Source organism: Pagrus major, chromosome 7 (assembly GCF_040436345.1).
Source record: "Pagrus major chromosome 7, Pma_NU_1.0".
Taxonomy (NCBI): Eukaryota; Metazoa; Chordata; class Actinopteri; order Spariformes; family Sparidae; genus Pagrus; species Pagrus major.
In genome coordinates this window covers 12,087,154-12,106,602 of record NC_133221.1, presented here as the reverse complement: position 1 = coordinate 12,106,602, position 19,449 = coordinate 12,087,154, and the positions used below count along the sequence as shown (strand labels likewise).

The 19,449-nt window shown below is 40.2% G+C and overlaps 2 protein-coding genes and 2 non-coding genes across 5 annotated transcripts; all 4 read left to right on the top strand.

Annotated features, from left to right (window-relative positions):
- Positions 1 to 705: 705 nt before the first annotated feature.
- On the top strand, positions 706 to 9,098 carry naca (nascent polypeptide associated complex subunit alpha). Of its 2 annotated transcripts, XM_073469466.1 has the most exons (9): positions 706 to 781; positions 1,388 to 1,462; positions 3,508 to 4,554; positions 7,582 to 7,667; positions 7,949 to 8,026; positions 8,117 to 8,263; positions 8,421 to 8,549; positions 8,640 to 8,762; positions 8,981 to 9,098. In XM_073469466.1, the coding sequence occupies exons 2-9, from the start codon at positions 1,393 to 1,395 to the stop codon at positions 8,993 to 8,995; spliced, it is 1,695 nt and encodes a 564-aa protein (XP_073325567.1). In that variant the 5' UTR covers positions 706 to 781; positions 1,388 to 1,392; the 3' UTR covers positions 8,996 to 9,098. The 2 variants fall into 2 exon arrangements, with proteins under 2 accessions (XP_073325567.1, XP_073325568.1); XM_073469467.1 differs by lacking the exon at positions 3,508 to 4,554 and having other exon boundaries at positions 740 to 781.
- On the top strand, positions 7,769 to 7,842 carry LOC141000464 (small nucleolar RNA SNORD59). Its single transcript, XR_012179538.1, has one exon. It is a non-coding gene; the product is annotated as a small nucleolar RNA SNORD59 (small nucleolar RNA).
- LOC141000463 (small nucleolar RNA SNORD59) lies at positions 8,831 to 8,904 on the top strand. The gene has a single exon (XR_012179537.1). It is a non-coding gene; the product is annotated as a small nucleolar RNA SNORD59 (small nucleolar RNA).
- A 3,073-nt stretch (positions 9,099 to 12,171) lies between the features above and the next one.
- Positions 12,172 to 18,245, top strand: ptges3b (prostaglandin E synthase 3b (cytosolic)). Its single transcript, XM_073470761.1, has 8 exons — positions 12,172 to 12,371; positions 14,053 to 14,166; positions 14,324 to 14,393; positions 14,518 to 14,616; positions 14,743 to 14,832; positions 16,103 to 16,159; positions 16,274 to 16,301; positions 17,192 to 18,245. Coding segments are annotated over exons 1-8 (480 nt in total). The 5' UTR covers positions 12,172 to 12,369; the 3' UTR covers positions 17,212 to 18,245.
- The last annotated feature ends 1,204 nt before the right edge of the window (positions 18,246 to 19,449 follow it).

Sequence of the window (19,449 nt, the reverse complement as noted above, 5' to 3'; positions counted from 1 at the left end):
GTAGTATTTTAACACATTATCTTTACTTTTACTCAAGTATGACTTTTGGGTACTTGAATAAAGTGAAGGAATAATAATAAATTAATCTTTGGAGAGTAATCTGTTGAGTAGAGGTTCAATGCTGGACGATAAGTAGCATACAATGAAAAAAACAAATACAGAAGCTCAAAATTGTACCGTATCGTACCTGAGTAAAATGTTGTTTTCTATAATTCAGTTTGCAGTTATACCATAAGTGGATAGTTTTGTAATTTCTTATTTAAAATCACTGATTGTGCCTTTAAATGTGTGTTTTTTCCCCCCCAAACATTCAAACCTCCCAAACTGCAAGTTTGTATCATTGTTATTTCTTATTACAAATGGCTGATTGTCCTTTTAAATGTAGTTTTTCTATAATTCAAACACCTGTAATTATAATGTAAGTGGACAACTTTGTAATTTCTTATTTAAAATAACTAATTGTGCCTTTAAATGTAGTTTATATAGTAGTTTATATATATATATATATATATATATATATATATATATATATATATATATATATACATATACATATATATATATATATATATACATATACATATATATGTAAATATATATAATCCAAACTCCTATAATTATAGTGTGAATGGATATATTTTATGATCTCTTATTAAAAAATCACTGGTTTTCCCTTTAAATAACCCGGAAGTAGATGTCACTGCTCTAAACCGGATATTACCGTGAAACTGAGGTCAGAAGTTCTCTCTTACAGCCATCTTGGATATAGCGTCCCAAGTCGGTGAGTGTCTCCGCTGATAATCTAATATCATCCAGCCGTTTTTCATATATTCCCGTCTGTTCCAAGGGTTTCATGTGTTGAGTTAAAGTATGGTCATCGGGCCTGTACAGCTATTTCTCCTCTTTCGCCTTTATTTTTAGAGATATGTGCCCTTGTAGCGCCGATTACCTGCTCAAAATGGGGGAACATGATGACTAACAGTCTGCTAGCAGCCTGTCAGGGCCGCAGTGAACTCTGTGACAAGCGACATGAGGTCGATTTGTGTGACAGCTAGCGGGACACTTCATAATGAGTTAAAACTAGTCTGAGATATGGCTGTAGACTTGAGTTACCTGCCTTTAGCTCCCCCCTGTTGAAGCTGACAGAAGCAGTTAGCTAACCGAAGCTAACGTTAGCTGAATGCTGCTCCAATACAGAGTTAGGGCTGAGCTAACGAGATAAAGCATGGGCTCCGTCACCTGTTCAACCGGTCATGTCAGCCGAAATTTAGCTAACTTCCTCAGAAGTCATCCCAAAGTACTAGCCGATATTTGTGTTTCACCGCTAGAAGTTGATAAGATTTAGCTTGAGCTAGTAAACTGTCGTGCTTTTATCTTCTTTCTTTAGCAACCATGCCTGGTGAAGCCACAGAAACGGTCCCAGTCACCGAGCAGGAGATGCAGCAGCCTCAAGTGGAGACTGGTTCGTATATATTAGTATTTCTAAAACGTGCATGTAACACTGCATATTAAACAATGGGGTCCTGGAACTCAAAGACCGTGTGAATGTCCAACAAACAGTCTACGGAGGGTAATTTGTTGCACGAATGAATATGTATGTGGTTCAGGGAGTTGACTCAGCTGGCTGGACACTGAGTTGACATAACAGGTGACAGTGTTTTTTGACTGCCATGTGTTGGGACATTTTTAACAGGGATCTGAACTGGTGGTATGTCTGGTCTTGGTTGGAAAAGAGTAATCCAGGACCCCTGATTTGTATTTACACAAACTCACAATGGTGTGTGGTGACTTACACTGACAACTGCATTAGTGCACAATGCATGATGCTGAGTGTGGTGATCCCTGTGCGCTAAAAATGCCTTGAAAAGTCACCTTGTTTAGATTGGTAGTAGCCTTGTTAGTGGTTGCACTGATCACTGTGTTGCAAATTTATTTTTAGCCAATACTCAAAATCTTAATCGAACAGTTATTTTCTTTTTTAGCCATTAGTTTAAACAAAAGTTGTGTTGTTAAAAAGGGACAAAATGTATTAAACACTTGAAAATAATTTTACAATTTACTTATTATAGTGGACAATATTTGAAATTTGGTGCCATTTTAACAACAAATTGGGTACTAGTATTTAAGTGAAGAATGGATGTGTCTAGTGTCCATGCTAGTTGAAGACTTGATGTGTGAGTTAGTGTTATGCTATGGAGTCTTCACAGCTGTGAATCATGAATACATCAAAATTTCTCCCAAGCATATTTACCATGTTTAAAAAAAAAAAAAAAAAAAAAAAAATTAAGGATAATTTTCCACCAGTATGCATTTCAGTGTTTTTTGGGTTTTTTTTTTTTTTTTTTTTTTTTCTCTCTCTAAAAATGTTCTGTAAGTGGGTGGAGGTGCTTTTTAATGGGCGGGGTAGGGATCTATGCCAAATGATTAGTTGCAGCGAGCACTAGAGAAAAAGCTAACAGACTGATTCAGTGACATGTACTGAACTGTAAATGTATTATTAGAAACTGTCATCAAACTGCAGTGCATTTGTTTCACAGGTTAAGGGTGTGTGTGTATATGCACCATAGAGACACCAATAGTCCATCCATAGCTTTTAACTTACTTATTTTGCTCAGTTTTACTGCTCTGTAATACTTAAAAAAATGGTTTCAACATTTAAGTTGTTGACATTTTTTGTTTTGTAACTTTTGGAAAGTTTTTCAAACTATACTGAACTACAGTTAAACTATCTTGAGCAATTTAATTTGTAGTTTGATTTTTACAGTCCGAATAGAAATAAATGCTCATGGAGGGCCAAAATAGCCAAGGATGACATTGTTACAATAATTCTGCTAGAAGTAGTGGCTTTGTACTTACTTTGGGCTTAACATCACATTATCTGTGCAAGGGCATCTCATTTTACTAGATATGCGTCAACCTCAGACTAGTCATACCAGACACTGCACTGTAAGTAGTAGGGTTAAGTCATTATGTTATAGGGATGCGTTTGTGTTGGCATCATTGCACAGCCCTCTGCCAAAGCTCACAACAGTACACTCATCTTTTGAGTAAAATGCCCTTGAAATATAGTGCAAAAATTCAGTTTGATGGTTGATATATATTTTTTTCTTCCTTGAAGCAGTAAAATTATGTAAACATACCAAGCTGTAAAATTATTTTGAGTTAGGAAATACATTTTTAGCTTATTTTCATGCATCGTCTGTCTTTTTGGAATAACAGAGGTCTACCTGCACTAATCTAACACTTAACCACTGCATGGAGTTTGGGACACGGGAATCTTTTTCTTTTAGTGCACTCAACACCTCCCCTTCTTTTTTTGTTGGCAAAGCAAGGGCTATGGATGAACTTCACAAACTCATCGTTTCTGTTCACGTGTGGAGCACAATTTTTTATTCACTTCACAGTATATTCTGAAGCTCTTCAACTTTCTGTCGAAGTGAATCGCTTCCCAAACAACCACTGTGATTTGCCTTCCCCCTGCTACTCCTGTTGATTTCCCTTTATCAGCTGCAGAAGTATTGAACTCCTCTGCTCCTCCTGAGATGGCTGTTCCTGCAGTGAGCAAGGCGATCGCTTCTGAGAATCCTCCAGAAACCTCTACTCCTGCTCAAGAGACTAGCTCTCCAGAAGAAGAAGCTAGCATTCAGACTACAAGTGATCAACCAAATGGTGTAGATGCAACCCAAGAAATGGTCAAGCAAACAGAAGAGATTGAGTTGGTGGAAACACCTGTCTTACAGCAAGAGGTGACTGCTGACCCAGCAGGGGATTCTGCTGATTTGCCAGTTCCTGTAGAGTCTGTACCTTCTGCTGAAACTCCCACTGCATCCACAGAGGGGCCAAAAGCTGGGGAAGAAGCAGCTTTAACAACAGGGGCACAAAGTGAGGAGCCAGTTGTTGCCACTGCTGAAACTCCCGTTGCATCCTCAGAAGAGCCACAAGCTGGCATAGAAGCAACTCCAACAACAGAGGCACAAAGTGAGGAGCCAGTTGTTGCCACTGCTGAAACTCCCGTTGCATCCTCAGAAGAGCCACAAGCGGGTGAAGAAGCAGCTCCAACAACAGGGGCACAAAGTGAGGAGCCAGTTGTTGCCATTGCTGAAACTCCCATTGCATCCTCAGAAGAGCCACAAGCTGGCGAAGAAGCAGCTCCAACAACAGAAGCTCAAAGTGAGGAGTCAGTTGTTGCCACTGAAGAATCACCCAACCAAGAGGTTGAGCCCATTTCTGTTGAAGCCAAGGCCTCTGGAGATGAGCGTGAAGCAGTCGCTGAGAAAATTGATGATCCAAAACCATCTGCTCCCGAAGACGTCGGTGTGAACAGCGAAGATGGGAAGGCAACCGATTCCCCAAAGCCTGCAGTAGAAGAGTCGACAAATCTTTGCCTCGACGCAGCTCAAGATGATGTGTTGCCCGATAGTATGATTGTCGATGTGGCTACTCAGAATGAAATTCCTGAGAAGGAAGAACCGGTTCTGCTTATCTCAAAGGCCATTCAGTCAAAGGGGACCTCCAAATCTGAAGCCCCACTTCTTTCCACACACCACCTGTCAGGTTGGTTGGTTTGTCCTCTGTAAAAAAAAAAAAAAAACTTTAAAAAAAGGGGCTCTTTTTTGAATTCATGTTTTTTACCAGGTTGGGGATATTTTCTTTGCAAGTGGTAACGTGAGCGGTACAAGTTCGAATGAAGAAAGTGTTCTGATGTTTTCCTTACAACAAACAGTATAGTCCCTGTGGTATTTTAAATTGAGTCTTCTAAATGGTTAAAGGTCATTCTGCAACGTCTGTTTACAAGGTAACAGGATAGTTGTGGTAAAAGGGTAGTTATCATTCTGTCTTTGTATTGCACTTCTACAACACATCAGTAATTATGTATTTTGACAGGTGTTGGTCAGTTATACCGCAAAGCATCAGTTCAGTGATGCAACAGCAGGTTGCGTTTCTGTTGATAGCACAGCCCTTACAACAGCAAGCGTGATGTTTCTTCATGAGGTGTGATATGCATTGGAAATATGATCCTGTCCTAAGTGCATCTTGACTAAAAATGTAATGTTGTTTTCTGTGTGGAAGTGATATGTACTGTGCATTTTGAGTGGCAACTTGCATCACACTCTAAAGGTAGGCAGGTGTGTCCTTTCCTAACCCTAAGCAAGCAGTTTGCGTCATGGTCTGTGATCATTTAACCCGCATGCGTAAGACTTCCCCTTTCACGTCCAAAAAATTTAAAGAATGTTTTTCCATTCAGCTACACCTCCTGCCCCAGCTTCCTCTCAGCAACCTCAGGCAGCTTCTGGCCCTGCAAAGCCTAAAGGCAAAGATGCCAAGAGTGCACAGGGTTCCACTGCCCCAAAGGCTGTTCCTGGCAGAAGAAAACGCTCCTCTATGTCTGCCTCTTCTGCTTCTCCTACCTCACCCAAATCTGCATCCTCCTCCACCCCCCGGTCACCCATGCCATCTCCCCTAGCTTCCACACCTGACGGCTCTTCTGCTCAGGCTAACCGCTTCGCCCCAAAAGTTGTCAAGGCTGGCAAGCAAGGAAAAGTTAAGAAAGGAGAGGCATTTGCTCCTGCCCCCACCCCTGCAGAGTGCAAGGTATCAGCAGAAATTGTAAAACCAGTCGAGGCTGAACCCAAGCAAACTGTAGTTGAAGCCAAACCTGCTCCAGTTGAGCAAAGCAAACCTTCACCTTTGGCTGCAACAAAGCCTGTTGCACCTCCACCTGCTTTTAAAGTTACCTCAAAGCCAGCTGTGGCAGCACCAGTCTCATTTGCAGATACTATTGCTTGTAGCCCTCCCAAATCAGTTGAAGTTAAGCCTGCTTCACCAAAAGTTGTTGCCGTTATTGCTGATGATGATCTTCCCCCACTAATCCCACCTGAGAAGCCAGTTAAAATGCCAGTATTTGTACCCCCTGTTGAGAAAGAGGCATCCAAACCCAAAACAGATGAGCCTGTTAAGCCAGTTGTAGAGGCTAAACCTGCTCCCGTTGAGGCCCCCAAGCCTGTCGCGGAGGCTAAACCTGCTCCCATTGAGGCCCCCAAGCCTGTCGCGGAGGCTAAACCTGCTCCCGTTGAGGCCCCCAAGCCTGTTGCAGAGGCTAAACCTGCTCCCGTCGAGGCCCCCAAACCTGTTGCAGAGGCTAAACCTGCTCCTGTTAAGGCCCCCAAGCCTGTCGCGGAGGCTAAACCTGCTCCTGTCGAGGCCCCCAAGCCTGTCGCGGATGCTAAACCTGCACCCGTTGAGGCCCCCAAGCCTGTCGCGGAGGCTAAACCTGCACCCGTTGAGGCCCCCAAGCCAGTCGCGGAGGCTAAACCTGCTCCCGTTGAGGCCCCCAAGCCAGTCGCGGAGGCTAAACCTGCTCCCGTTGAGGCCCCCAAGCCTGTCGCGGAGGCTAAACCTGCTCCCGTTGAGGCCCCCAAGCCTGTCGCGGAGGCTAAACCTGCTCCCGTTGAGGCCCCCAAGCCTGTCGCGGAGGCTAAACCTGCTCACGTTGAGGCCCCCAAGCCAGTCGCGGAGGCTAAACCTGCTCCCGTTGAGGCCCCCAAGCCAGTCGCGGAGGCTAAACCTGCTCCCGTTGAGGCCCCCAAGCCAGTCGCGGAGGCTAAACCTGCTCCCGTTGAGGCCCCCAAGCCAGTCGCGGAGGCTAAACCTGCTCCCGTTGAGGCCCCCAAGCCAGTCGCGGAGGCTAAACCTGCTCCCGTTGAGGCCCCCAAGCCAGTCGCAGAGGCTAAACCTGCTCCCGTTGAGGCCCCCAAGCCAGTCGCAGAGGCTAAACCTGCTCCCATTGAGGTTGTTAAACCAGCCCCAGTTGAGGTTAAAGTGGCACCTGCTGAGGTTGCCAAGCCTTCAGTTGAGCCCACTGTTCCTGCCCGTAAACTCACATTTGCTGAGGCAGTTGCGAAACCTGCCCCAGTTATACCTGATGTTGAGGTTATCAGTACAACTCCTTCTCAACCTGTCCCATCACCCAAACCTGCCCCCACACCTGCTAAAACACCAGCCAAAGTGGAGCCTGTGATCAAGAACGACAAGGGTATTTCCTTCTTTCTTTTTGTCTTTGTCTGTTTTTCCAGCTGTCATGGTTTCTGGGAACTACTCGGATGCTTAAATTTGTCGTTGAAAAGCCAAGGTTGTGAAGCACTTTAGCTTTGCTTTAAACTTTAAATGGTCCAAGATGCTACCTAGTTGCTGACTTTGATGCTCCTGCTGGTTCTGTTGTTGAGTAGTCAGCTATATTATGCAGTTTCATTTGTTCGATCAAATGAATTGTAATGGTCAGGTGGTTTTTTTTTGTTTTTGTTTTTTTAGTTAATGATGTGTACTGTCAGTCTGGTAAAGGTGGTATCGGATAGGAAGGTTTCATTTTCACAGTAACTGTTTTCCAGCAACAAGTTGATTATTGAGTTTTGTTAACCTATATTTAAATTTTTACATTTGAGGTGGATGTAATTCATCTCGGGTAACAACATACTGTATTTTAAATCGCTATTAATCTACCTGTTTTCATTCCCCAGGATTGATGCAGCAAATTTTTATAAACCAATAAATGGCATGTCGTGACAATTGTCTGTTGGTTTGTAGGATCCGGCACTGAGTCGGACAGCGATGACTCAGTCCCTGAGCTGGAGGAACAGGACTCTGCACAGACACAGACACAGCAAGCTCAGGTGAGAGTTCAGCCTCGTCTTGCATCTGTTGAATTGAACTGAAACGGAAAAGATAACATCCACTGCTTATGTAAACCAGCAGACTGTTGTCTGCCTTTTACTCTTCTGTGATGAATAACACAGTGACTTTCGTTCTTCTGATTCTACTGAAGCCAGCCTTTCTGTCCTGAGAAGAGACGAGCATAAACATTTTGTATCGGTTCATATTTAAACTCAACCAGTGCCTTGGTTTATAATAATGTGTTGCCATAAAATGTGGATGCATACTTTGTCTCTTACAGCTTGCAGCAGCTGCTGAAATAGATGAGGAACCCGTCAGCAAAGCCAAACAGAGCCGCAGTGAAAAGAAGGCACGAAAGGTAATGATCTTTGTTTCTTTGCAACTGGCACTCTTTTGCTTTCTTTGTAATGGTCCTTGGCACTTTCTAAATTACTTGTATTTCTTGCAGGCAATGTCAAAGCTTGGTCTCAGGCAGGTAACAGGGGTCACCAGGGTCACCATTCGCAAGTCAAAGAACATCCTCTTTGTCATCACCAAACCAGACGTCTACAAGAGCCCCGCATCAGACACATACATCGTCTTCGGTGAAGCCAAGGTATCTAGCAAGCAACGATACAAGCCACCTTTAATTTTTTTCCCCTGTTTGAGCCAATCCTAGCTTTTTATAAGGCAAAAGAAAGCTACCTCAAATATTCAGGTAATGATTCCATGTAGATGTTGCATTGATTTTCAGTTTACTGTTTGTGCCCTAGATCGAAGATCTTTCCCAGCAAGCCCAGCTGGCCGCCGCAGAAAAATTCAAGGTACAGGGAGAAGCTGTATCAAACATCCAGGAAAACACACAGACGCCAACAGTACAGGAGGAGAGCGAAGAAGAAGAGGTAAGCTGTGGTTTTGTTCAAGTAAAGATGGATACATAGGACTATGCACACTAGTTGTATTATATTTAACAAATCCCCTTGTTGTTATAGGTTGACGAGACTGGAGTTGAGGTTAAGGACATCGAACTCGTCATGTCACAAGCCAACGTGTCGCGGGCGAAGGCTGTACGCGCTCTGAAAAACAACAACAACGACATTGTCAATGCTATTATGGTAAGATTTATGAAATGTTTTTTTTTAATTTATTTAAATTGTCAGCCACATTAATGTATACAGAGACCTCTTCAGTGATGAATAATACAGTGACTTTCGTTCTTCTGAGTTTCATGAAGCCAACATTTCTGTCCTGAGAAGAGAGATAATTTAATTGAGGAGGTGGCGGGGAATGTCTCAACAGACATACTTAAAAACTTTTTTTGTTCTCTTTGCAGGAGTTGACGATGTAATGGGACCCTGGCAACAAAGGGTTGAAGAAAGGTTGCTGATTTAAGCTCGTTTATACAATTTATACCCAAGATGGAAATAAAGTTGTGGCTTGATAAAATGAAATTTGATGTTTTTGCACTTCATTGGGAAGTAGGGTGGGATTTTTTTTGTTGAAGTTTGGTTGCAGGATGGATTGTTAGTCTGGTCAAGGTAGGGGTAAGGTGGGATATCCCTAAACGGGGCTCTAAACCCCAACCATGAAATTACTAGAAATGTATGTTTTTTAAATATTTTTTTCATACATTACCCTGGAGGGTCTTGATAATTGTTGGGGTATGCAAGAACGAAAAAAGGTTCCGCTACACACCTTTTCATTTTTTGGTCTGTTCTCAAATGTTACATATTGGGTAATTTACCTTTTTTGGACTTTGTACAAGCATTAATTTGAAACCATGTAAAAATTCATAGGCATCTGATAAATGATGATATGCCAAGGAGCAGCAACTACACTTTATTTTAAAAAATAAATAAAAACCTAATCTGAAAATGAACTAACTTCAGCTGTCAGTTAATTGTAGTTGAGTAAAAAGTACAGTATAGAAATATACAGAAATATTCTTATAGTACTGAAAGTTTGGTTTAAAGCTCCCTGTGTGTTTTCTAGTCTTGTGGATGCTATGCTATGCTATGGAGCTGTTTTATGATAGGGTCCCTGTTTTGTTTTTCTATCAAGCCAGTAAACTTGGATGTAATCAATGCTTGATTTAAAATACTTGGAACGTTGGCCTTGCACATATGAGAAATGAAGTGCTTTCAACACCCCAAAGATGCACAAGAAGAATGTAAGGCACAACTTTTGTTTGTCTTAAACTCCACAGGGCCTCTTTTAAGTGGCATTTGAGTAAATATGTTTTGACTTTTCACCACTGTGAACCAGCCTAATCAAAATTAATTCTATTTAAAGATGGCATGAGTAATCTGTCAAGATTTAAATAAATGCCAAGGTTCACTTCAAAGGTAGTTACATGGATGAGCATGGATAGCCATTTTAATCTTTAGCTGAATTGTAAGCTTGAAAAAATACTCCTTTTTTGTATTAAAATGATCTGAAGTTGAGTCACCCTGTGAGACAGACTGAAACTAATTTCCACCCTCACTGCAGCAGGGCCTGAGATACCCCGACTTTTGGTTCATAATTAGGTTTGAGCTTGAAAAATAATGCATCGCGCTCTTCCCAATGCAACTTCATAGCATCTGTTTATTAGACCCTCCCTCATGTGCATAGCACTGTCTTTCAGTAAAAAATTGTAATCCCAAAATCCAAGCTCAAACACCGAGGTGACGTCACTTTAATTATGCTCTCAGATTTAATAAAGCTCCTTCCAGAAATGCAGATGACACTCCCACTGTTTTGACAGGCTGAGTACTCATGACTCATGAGTTTGATGTCCAAGATCAGCCACTTGCCCTTCAAAGACATTTCAAAGTCTCTACGCACCCATTACACAGCCACAAAAGTGATTTAACCTGTTTAGGCTGGTTACCTCTCAGTGTGTAGTAGCACTTGTGTGAGTGGGGCAGCCTGTTTGTAAATAATTCTTGTAATTAATGGTATGTGTGTGTAATCATATCATCAAACTTAAAGAATGGCACCGTTCAACTATAATCCAAACAGAAAGATAAGGTGAGAACACCTGTGCTGGTGTGCAGGGACCTGGGACTCCTTAATAAACACCTACACAAAGCCTGTCCTCTCTGGAAATGGTGCAGGTAACAAGCCTGGATGAAAAACTTAAAGCCCTGTTCCACCTAAAAATGTGTTTTCATTGTTACTTCACTTGGATGTTTGACTTCCATTGTGCAGAATGATTTACAGTATAAAGATGAATTTGTGATATTACAACTAGTCTGAAAGCCAATCAGGGTGCAGTGTACAATTTCCATTACACATTCACTAAGAATGAACCTCATTAGTGAGGTAGGAGATGTAAAGTTAAACATATTCATGCAGGTAATTAAACCATTTTGTGGAAAAGGCATATGAGACACAGTTTGTTATTTAAAGCAGAGTGTTTCTATGTCTCAAAAGGTGTGTGGAAGGTATCTTTAACCACTTTAAGGCAACGCCATAAGTGAAAGCACAAAGAGGGAGGTGTTGCGTTCATGAACCAGAATATTTGTTTATCACTCACTGGATTTCACTTTACAAAAAGTCACAGTAGGTATCATTTTAATGGTTGAATCACTTCTATTGAGTTCACTAAAATGTATATATGTTTTTTTAAGGGTTAACTCCACCAGGTCTTGGGTAGTACCACTGCATGTTTAAAAAGTGATATTAAGCCTTTTGTGGCTCAAGAGGAAGCCTCATGTAATCTGATAAATTTCCACCGGTGATGTCTCTCAGTGGCTAAATTGCATTGTGGGTAATGTCGGCACCAGGTTTTGAGAAGTAAGAAAAATGCATTGAATAAAATAATGTGATATCTCTGGTTTGGCTGTATTGATTTTGTTAATGTGCTTTTAAACTCCCTATAATGAGTCCAACTGTTTTAGGAGTGTAACGCTCGACCAGTGGACTGCTTTTCAAAACGTGGTGCCTACATTACCCACAATGCAATCGAGGCAGTTTATCAGATCACATGCAGCTTCCTCTGGAGCCACAAAAGGCTTTATACTACTTTTCTTCACATGTAATAGTACTCCCAAGACCTGTAAACACACTTCAATGTGTAAAATTGGTGGATTTATCCTTTAATTGCTGCTACGCAAGGCAGTTTTCACTATTTAGTCACATTTTATAAACCAAATGATTGAGTAAATGATTTGTAGATTAACGTGGAGATTAATAAAACTACTCATTACTTTATAGTACCATAGATTAGTGGCTAAAAATATTACAGTAGAGCCTCTTTTTTTTGTTTTCATTGTTATTATTAGAGAAAGGACGCTACTCCATTTCCGTGTTACGTTACGTATGTGTTGTTTTTTTTTACTTCAGACCCCACCAACCAGGAATCCTCCCAGTGTCATCAATAAACTGTTTGCACACGGATGAGGTGATTTAAGGTGATCATACTGGGTGGTAAAGAGACCGTAGCAAATCACACTGGATTTGACCCACAGCCGATTATCCGCTCCCTCCTCCACATCACCCGCAGCTGTAGCTGAAAAGCTCTAGAAACGTCCAGCACGCTTTTTACGCTCCAACTGCGTCAGCGCCGTCATTCTCCATCCTGGGATACGCAAGAGTATCCGGAGTAGAGTCCACAGGCTAGAGAGGCGTCTGCACTGCTTGTTTTGTGGGAAGCATTACCTTCTTTTTGCGGGCGTTGCTATTCCTTTTCACCGGGCTGTTTTATCTGCGAAAAAGAAGCTCACTTCACGCCGAGACATGTAAGTTGTGCGAAGTTCACACGAGGTTGCGGCGGAAGGGAAAGCAGAGGGATAGTAAACCTGTTTAGCTAGCTAACAGTGGCCGTGTGACAACATGCTTTTTCAAAGGCGGGAGGGTTGGCCTTGCCTCAGTGAACTGTACGCTAACAGCAACTCGCTCACCAGCTCTAAGCTCTATATACAGGAAAAAAATAATCTAATGTGCAGTTAAAGTTATCATAGCGGGCCCGGTGTGCTAGCATTAGCTGAAAACGCGGCTACTTTTGGCCGTCGGGATGGCTACGGCGCACCGCATGGCTTAACTAACGTAGTGGCTAACGTCAGCGTTGTTAGCATGGCTAGCACTTCATTGAACGACTTCGCCCAGAAAGCTATCGGTAGATTAGCATGAGGTCCGAGTCACAAGTCATGATTGCGGCATTATTATGGAAATCTTGGACTCGTATGTTTTTAATACAAAAGCTTCACAAGATCGCAAAGTTTTTAAACATTTAACCAGTCAAAACGTGTATTTAGCGCTGGCTTAGCGTTACATGCACTGCCTTGGTTGGTCCGCGATCATTTGTTAAGAGGATTTGGCTGCTGAGGCCATGAGTACAATGCAAAGAAAGATTGTGTTAGTAACTAAATGTACAGATTAAAGAAATCGCTACCACTCTTGTAGACTGCATGTAAAAAAAAATCAAATTAATTAAAAATATTAAGCAAAGGTCAGTGAGTCGTTATTGATCAGTTGTAACCACTGTTAATATCACCTATTGGTGTAGGTAAAGGTAAGTTTGTGATGATGGGAGAGCAATCGTACATCATTCAATACGTTTTCAAGTTGGGTTAAAAAAAAAAGAAGTTCCTCTATTATCTCTTAAATACATCTACTACACCTGTGAACTAACTATACCGATGGGTAACAGTGAATTTAGCATCACTAATATGTGATGGATGACTTTGGATATAAGCTAGTAATTAAAATGTGTGTGCAAGGTTATAACTTCTGCATCTACAAGTTAAATAATACAATAATATTCATCGTACACTTCTCAAAATTAGTCAGATGTTGGGATATGGGTGCACATGTGCATGGACATTCAATAAAAGTCAAATGAAATGTGTTGCATTATTTTTGGGGACTAGAAATATTCACAATATAAATTCAGATATGTTACAGGATAAACAATCAAGTGAATCACTAAAATATCCCTAACTATTTTTGAGTCATGTATATAATGAAACCTGTGCTGAACCTCTCCAAAACTTCTTGTTAATTTGACCTTTCATATGCACAGATGTTTCACTTCTGAGGCCTCTTGATACAGGAGCACACTGTGTAACTGGATGCTGTGTGGTCACCTGATACAAAGGCTTTTTGATGGCAGGCTGTTGTGTCTGAAGACTTGCCCACCTGTCACCAGTGCTGGTTACCTGTGTCATGTATTTTTTATGCAAGTTGTGGGTCTGATGAGCTTTACCGTTAGCCTATAAAACATATATCAAAGATGAACGTGTTTAGATTCATTTAATTTTGTCAGATCCTTACATCTTGTTTAAAGCTCTGTCGAAAGAAGCTGTACTTTTAATGGGCATGGTGGATCACAACCTGCTACTAACTTTGACTAGAAATCTGTCCATGCCTTTAAGTCTGTTTACATGTGTTGATGTTTTGTTGTCCTCTGTTTTTTCACAGGCATCCCGCAACTGCCAAATGGTACGATAGGAGGGACTCCGTTTTTATAGAGTTCTGTGTAGCCGACAGCAAAGATGTTAAAATCAATTTTGATAAAACAAAGTGTGGTTTCAGGTATGTTTCCCTCAGATCTCAAGTTGTATTTAACCATAAATTTCCTGTTAAGTGTACTATTATTGGTTCCCTTTTTATTGTCTATTTTTGGTGTGTAACCTGTATTTGTTCCCAGTAATTAGTTAACTGTGTTTGTCTTTCCCCCCCCCCCCCACAGTTGCGTTGGAGGAACGGACAATGTCAAACATGAGAATGAAATAGACCTTTTTGAAGCCATTGATGAAAATGTAAGTTACATTAACCGTCTGAATCGTTGCATTGCTTAATATTGCTTGAGAACATTTCTCCTGTATCGCAGATTGCACTGTGTTTGACCAAATATTTCCTTATTTTTTTCCCACCTCATCACAGGAATGCAAACATAAACGCACAGATCGCTCAGTGTTGTGCTATTTACGAAAAGCACAGCCAGGGAAGGCGTGGCCAAGGCTAACAAAAGAGAAGGCTAAGGTGAGTTTAATACAAACAAACAAAAATTTATTGCAAAGAACAGTGTATATAACTTTTTTAAATACTAGAATACAATGCTGTTAATTGATGCACAACATTATAATGTCATAAATGATGTTTTCACAGCTGAGTTGGCTCAGTGTTGACTTCAACAACTGGAAAGACTGGGAGGACGACTCAGAAGAGGAGATGGGCAACTTTGATCAACTGTCAGATGTAAGAGCTATGCAGTGATTAGTGTGGTGTATCAGATAAGACTGAATTGGTGTTGTTCCTACAAGACTATCATTTCAACTTAAGAAAAAGCGACAGAGTTTACGCCTAGAACAGGCTGTTGTGGCTGAATGGGTTAAGTATAGGACTCTAACCTATAAGACCGGGGATTGTATCTGGAGTGAACTGTCGAACCTATTTTTAAACTCAGTTCATCTTTTTATATTCAGTTTATTTTTATTTTTATTTTTCTGTTAGCTTGAGAGAACAAAAAAACTTGGTTAGGTTTAAGAAAACTTGGTTTGGGTTAAAGTAGAACCTTTAATAATGTTAAACACATGTTTGAGAGGATAACATCTCCCATGTGCTTTTTTCCCCCGGTCTTTTACCCGAGTCACAAAGTTATGACGTTACAAAAATTTGAATGGTCCGTTGCCATGATGATCAAGGAAAAACACCAACATTGTGATATCAGATCATGATGATTAGTTTGGGTGAAGTAGTTCATAATTAGTTATAATGCCTTCAGTCAAAGTCATAACAAAAACAAATTCTCTGTTGTCACATTAATTAACCTTAATGGGGCCTAGAATTTGATTGAATTGGGCTTGGAAAGTCCTTTTTATAATATGTTTAAGAAGGTGTAACCCTAACCCTTATTCATACTCTATAATCTGATGATGGTCCCAGTTAAATATGTGTGTATTGTTGAATATAACATCTCAATGTTGCACATTTGGTATATGACCAGGGTGGTTTAGGAGTTGGGAAACCGACCATAAATTGCAGCGCTCATGTGCAACCAGGAACCTTTTGTTTCATGTCATTCCCCACCTTCCACCTTGATTTTATTCTGTCCACTGTCGCCATCTAATGGAGGCATTAAATGCCTGAAAATAAAAATAAAAAAAATAAGAGAGGACTATTTGGCATTCAAATTAAATTGGTACTTGATATTGGCCAGTACCCATCCTGAAGCTACTGTCTGTTCAGGGAGGCAAACAGTGACATTCCTAAAATCTAGAAGTATTAAGGGCTGAACCATACACTTCTGCGAAGAGGAAACATCAACCACCATAGTCAGCTTCTCATCTCTCGTATGTGTGAAATCTTAACAGATAGCTTGAAGTATGAATCAAACATAAACTGAGAAAGATTCTAAAGAATTTCCACTATTGTCCTACTTTTAGTGCTCAGGTTTATGTATTTTGTTTAAGTTAAGTAGCAGCAATGCAACAAGAGTGAATGATGTGGCTTTGGTTTAATATTACAGATGATGAACAACATCGGAGGTGACGAAGACCTACCTGATCTAGATGGTGCAGATGATGTAAGGATAATTTCTTTCTTCCAGTTAATTTCTTAAGCATTAAGCATATTTACTAACATTGTACTCCTCATCCAGCAGAGACTGTCATCTAATCATGTTTTGTTCTCTTTTTAGGACGATTCTGCAGATAGCGATGATGAGAGTAAGTATTTATTTACCTTTTTGAAATCACACAAGGGATTCATCACGTATATGTCTGACCGATAAATTATCAGCCAGTATGACGATGATGATGATTGATTTTTATGATCGTGTCATGTACAAATAATTTGTCCAGCCCAAATGGCTTACAAGACACAATTATTAGGAAAACAAACGGACCAAAAGCCAGAGTAGAAACATATAAACTACAAATATCACTAAACAAATAAACCATCCTGATGTTTTTTCCAAGCCTTAGAAACAAAGGTAGTCAACTTGTACACATTAAAATTACAAACAAACCATTCTGTCATTGTCCGTACACCAGCACCAACATTTCTGGATGTTATACAGACATTTAATTCAGGTCGGGTATTCTTAACTCATCATAATAAGGACAATACATAAGAAAATGTGATTCATTCCCTATAGTGGGAAATGTATATAATCAGCCATTTATCAGTATCCTCATCAGAAATATTAGCCAGTAAGTAGAACTGGTAATACGAAGCCAAATTGCTTTCGTTGACTTAACAAGGACAGCATTTACAAACGCTGATCAGTCGGTAGCTGTTTACCCCTCGACAGTTGGTTTACTATCTATCAATAAACACAGCACTCACTACACCTTAGCCTTTCTTACCCTCAGGTGTGCATAAATAACAGGCTAGGAACTTATTTTTTAAACACGACGACATGAAATGATCAGGTATCTTATCGGTCTCAGCTGGAAGAAGCACCCAGTTGTCTTTTATCTGTATCGACTGAAAAAATAGCCCATATCCTGCATCCCTAAACAACAGCACATTTTGACTGTGAATGATTGCTACAACTTATGATGGTACGTCTGTTGTGATGTGAGGGTTAATGTTCTTTCTGCCCCCTTTTCAGAAATGCCAGATTTGGAGTAGAAGATTGTAAGACTCTGGGAAGAAAATGGAAGAACAGAGGGCAAGAGGAATCATAACAAATGTATATCTTGACATTGAAGGCAGTGACAGACAACTGTACATATGAGTCAGCCATATTTAAATCCATAGCCTCAGCTCCAAACTCTTGACCGATCAGTCCACTGAAGGTTGATATGCATGGTATTGTACAGAGCAGCTATCTCCACTTCCATTTGCTGTACTGCACCTTTTGGGTATCTTGTTTTACTGTTAAATATTACAAGTAAGCACACATTATTTCTTGAAAAAGCTGTATAGTGGTCCTCAAATGAGCAATACATGTTAAAGAGATTTACAATTTGTTTTCAAATAAACTGTGGTTTAAAATTATTAGGCCCACCCATTCCCAATGTTGTGGTTTTGAGTAAGTTGACCAGTGTAGTTTATTTTATGACTGAAGAAAACACTAGCTATGTACATCAGATGAATTGGATGCATTTACTGATTGGATTCCTCTAAAGCCTTCCATGTGCCGTGAATTAGATATCCAGGAAGCCAGTCTTTGTTTCTGTGGCTTAACCTTCCAGCTTACATGTCTCCCTTAACTTCTTGTTTAATGTTTGTAAAATTGGAATATTCTGAAATAATTGCAGAAGTATTTGCATCTTCCCAGTTATCACCTAGTTTGGTAATCTGACTGAATTCCACATCTTTAGTATCTTAACAGTTCTTCTCTCCATACCCACCTAACATGCAACACTCATGTTAGACTGCAGAAGCGAGCTGAAATGTTTTGCAGCCGTCGACGAGGCTTGAAGCTCGGCTGGGCCTCAGCATTATGTGGTTTTGTTGCTATCCTCCAGGTTCTTTCAGTTTGTTTCATCTAGAATGATCCTCCCTTGTTGGTGAGGGAGTGTCGGAACGTAAGGCGACGTGTAACGACCAAATTATATTTGCACTGTCAATAAAATGTACGGGGAGACAAATGATGTTGAATTACAGTGGAAATTCTTTTTTTATTGTCTACATCTTTCTAATAAACTGTTCAAGAATCATTTTAAATGCCTTTTTTCTTAACAGCTGACTTGTGTTTTATTCATTTTGCTTCTTAAAGGTACAATATGTAAAAATTGGCTACATGTCGAGTTCATACTCGAAACAAATTGTGAGGGAGCATATCACCAGAGTAGCGTTAATTGCTAATTTTTGCTGATTGTAGCTACAGTTGGCTCAGTTAATCGTGCAGCTACCGGTCCGGATGGTAAGCTTGAGACTATGGACTTTAACGGGCGGGGCTAGATGCCATAGCGTCAAAACTTATTCCTTCACATTTTGAGGATAATGGTTATGTTTTTAAAAGTGTTTTCAACTTAAATTCTTACATATTGCACCTTTAATACAGAAATTGTGCCCTCTTTTTTTTCAGAAGGAGGTAGTGGTTAGTAGACTTAAGCACCACATTATAAAATTGATCACTGCGGACAAAATACATAACTGATAGAGGACATGTTGGAGGTTTGTAACCTGGCTACGGATGTTACTTAAGAAAACTTGCCACTTAAATGTAATCATTTAGCTTTATTGCATACTATTATTTTAACTGAAATACTCTTTTTTTCAGAGAGTTTGAATCTTGTTCTCTTGTAATATTTGAAAATTAAATTTTCTAAGGTTGGTGAGCATCACTGGAAGGCTGAGTTAAGTGTGGTATATTTGCAATGCTGCCCCTTTTATGTTGTAAAAACTCAAAGGTCATTTTCTAAACAAGTCAAAGCTCGTTTTTAATAGATTGGATTTTATTTTTAATATAGTATTTACACTTGAGTGAGACTTTGTGGTGCTGTAACTCTGACCCCTGTAGTATACACTTCGGCGCTAGGACCCAGACTCCTCCGTGCTCCTCGGCCCAGTGGATTAGCATACTTCCTCTTCAGGCCTGATTTCCTCACTGTCATATCCGAGAAGGTGACTGTAATGTGCTGCACTAGTTTCCTGTTTTCACGCCGAAGCACTTTAAAATAATGGCATAAATTAGACAATCGTTTTATAACTAACAGAATGAGTTATTAGTTGGATTATTACTGGATATTTTGTTATTAAAAACTGCCTCTTTAAGGATAATGTGACCTAATCAAACAACAAATGTCAAAGCAACTGTGACATCCATTAATTATAAAAGTTACACCAAATACCTTAACTTAGCTGACTTTCTATAAACAAATACAATATAATGAATGACTTCATTTTGTTAGTGTTTAA

Excerpts from the sequence above, each read along its gene's own strand:
- naca (XM_073469466.1), top strand. The coding sequence starts at position 1,393 with ATGCCTGGTGAAGCCACAGAAACGGTCCCAGTCACCGAGCAGGAGATG. Across the intron at positions 4,555-7,581 it reads TTCCACACACCACCTGTCAG|GATCCGGCACTGAGTCGGAC; the intron begins GTTGGTTGGTTT and ends GTTGGTTTGTAG. Across the intron at positions 8,550-8,639 it reads AGGAGAGCGAAGAAGAAGAG|GTTGACGAGACTGGAGTTGA; the intron begins GTAAGCTGTGGT and ends TTGTTGTTATAG.
- ptges3b (XM_073470761.1), top strand. Across the intron at positions 14,394-14,517 it reads TTGAAGCCATTGATGAAAAT|GAATGCAAACATAAACGCAC; the intron begins GTAAGTTACATT and ends ACCTCATCACAG. Across the intron at positions 14,833-16,102 it reads ACTTTGATCAACTGTCAGAT|ATGATGAACAACATCGGAGG; the intron begins GTAAGAGCTATG and ends TTAATATTACAG.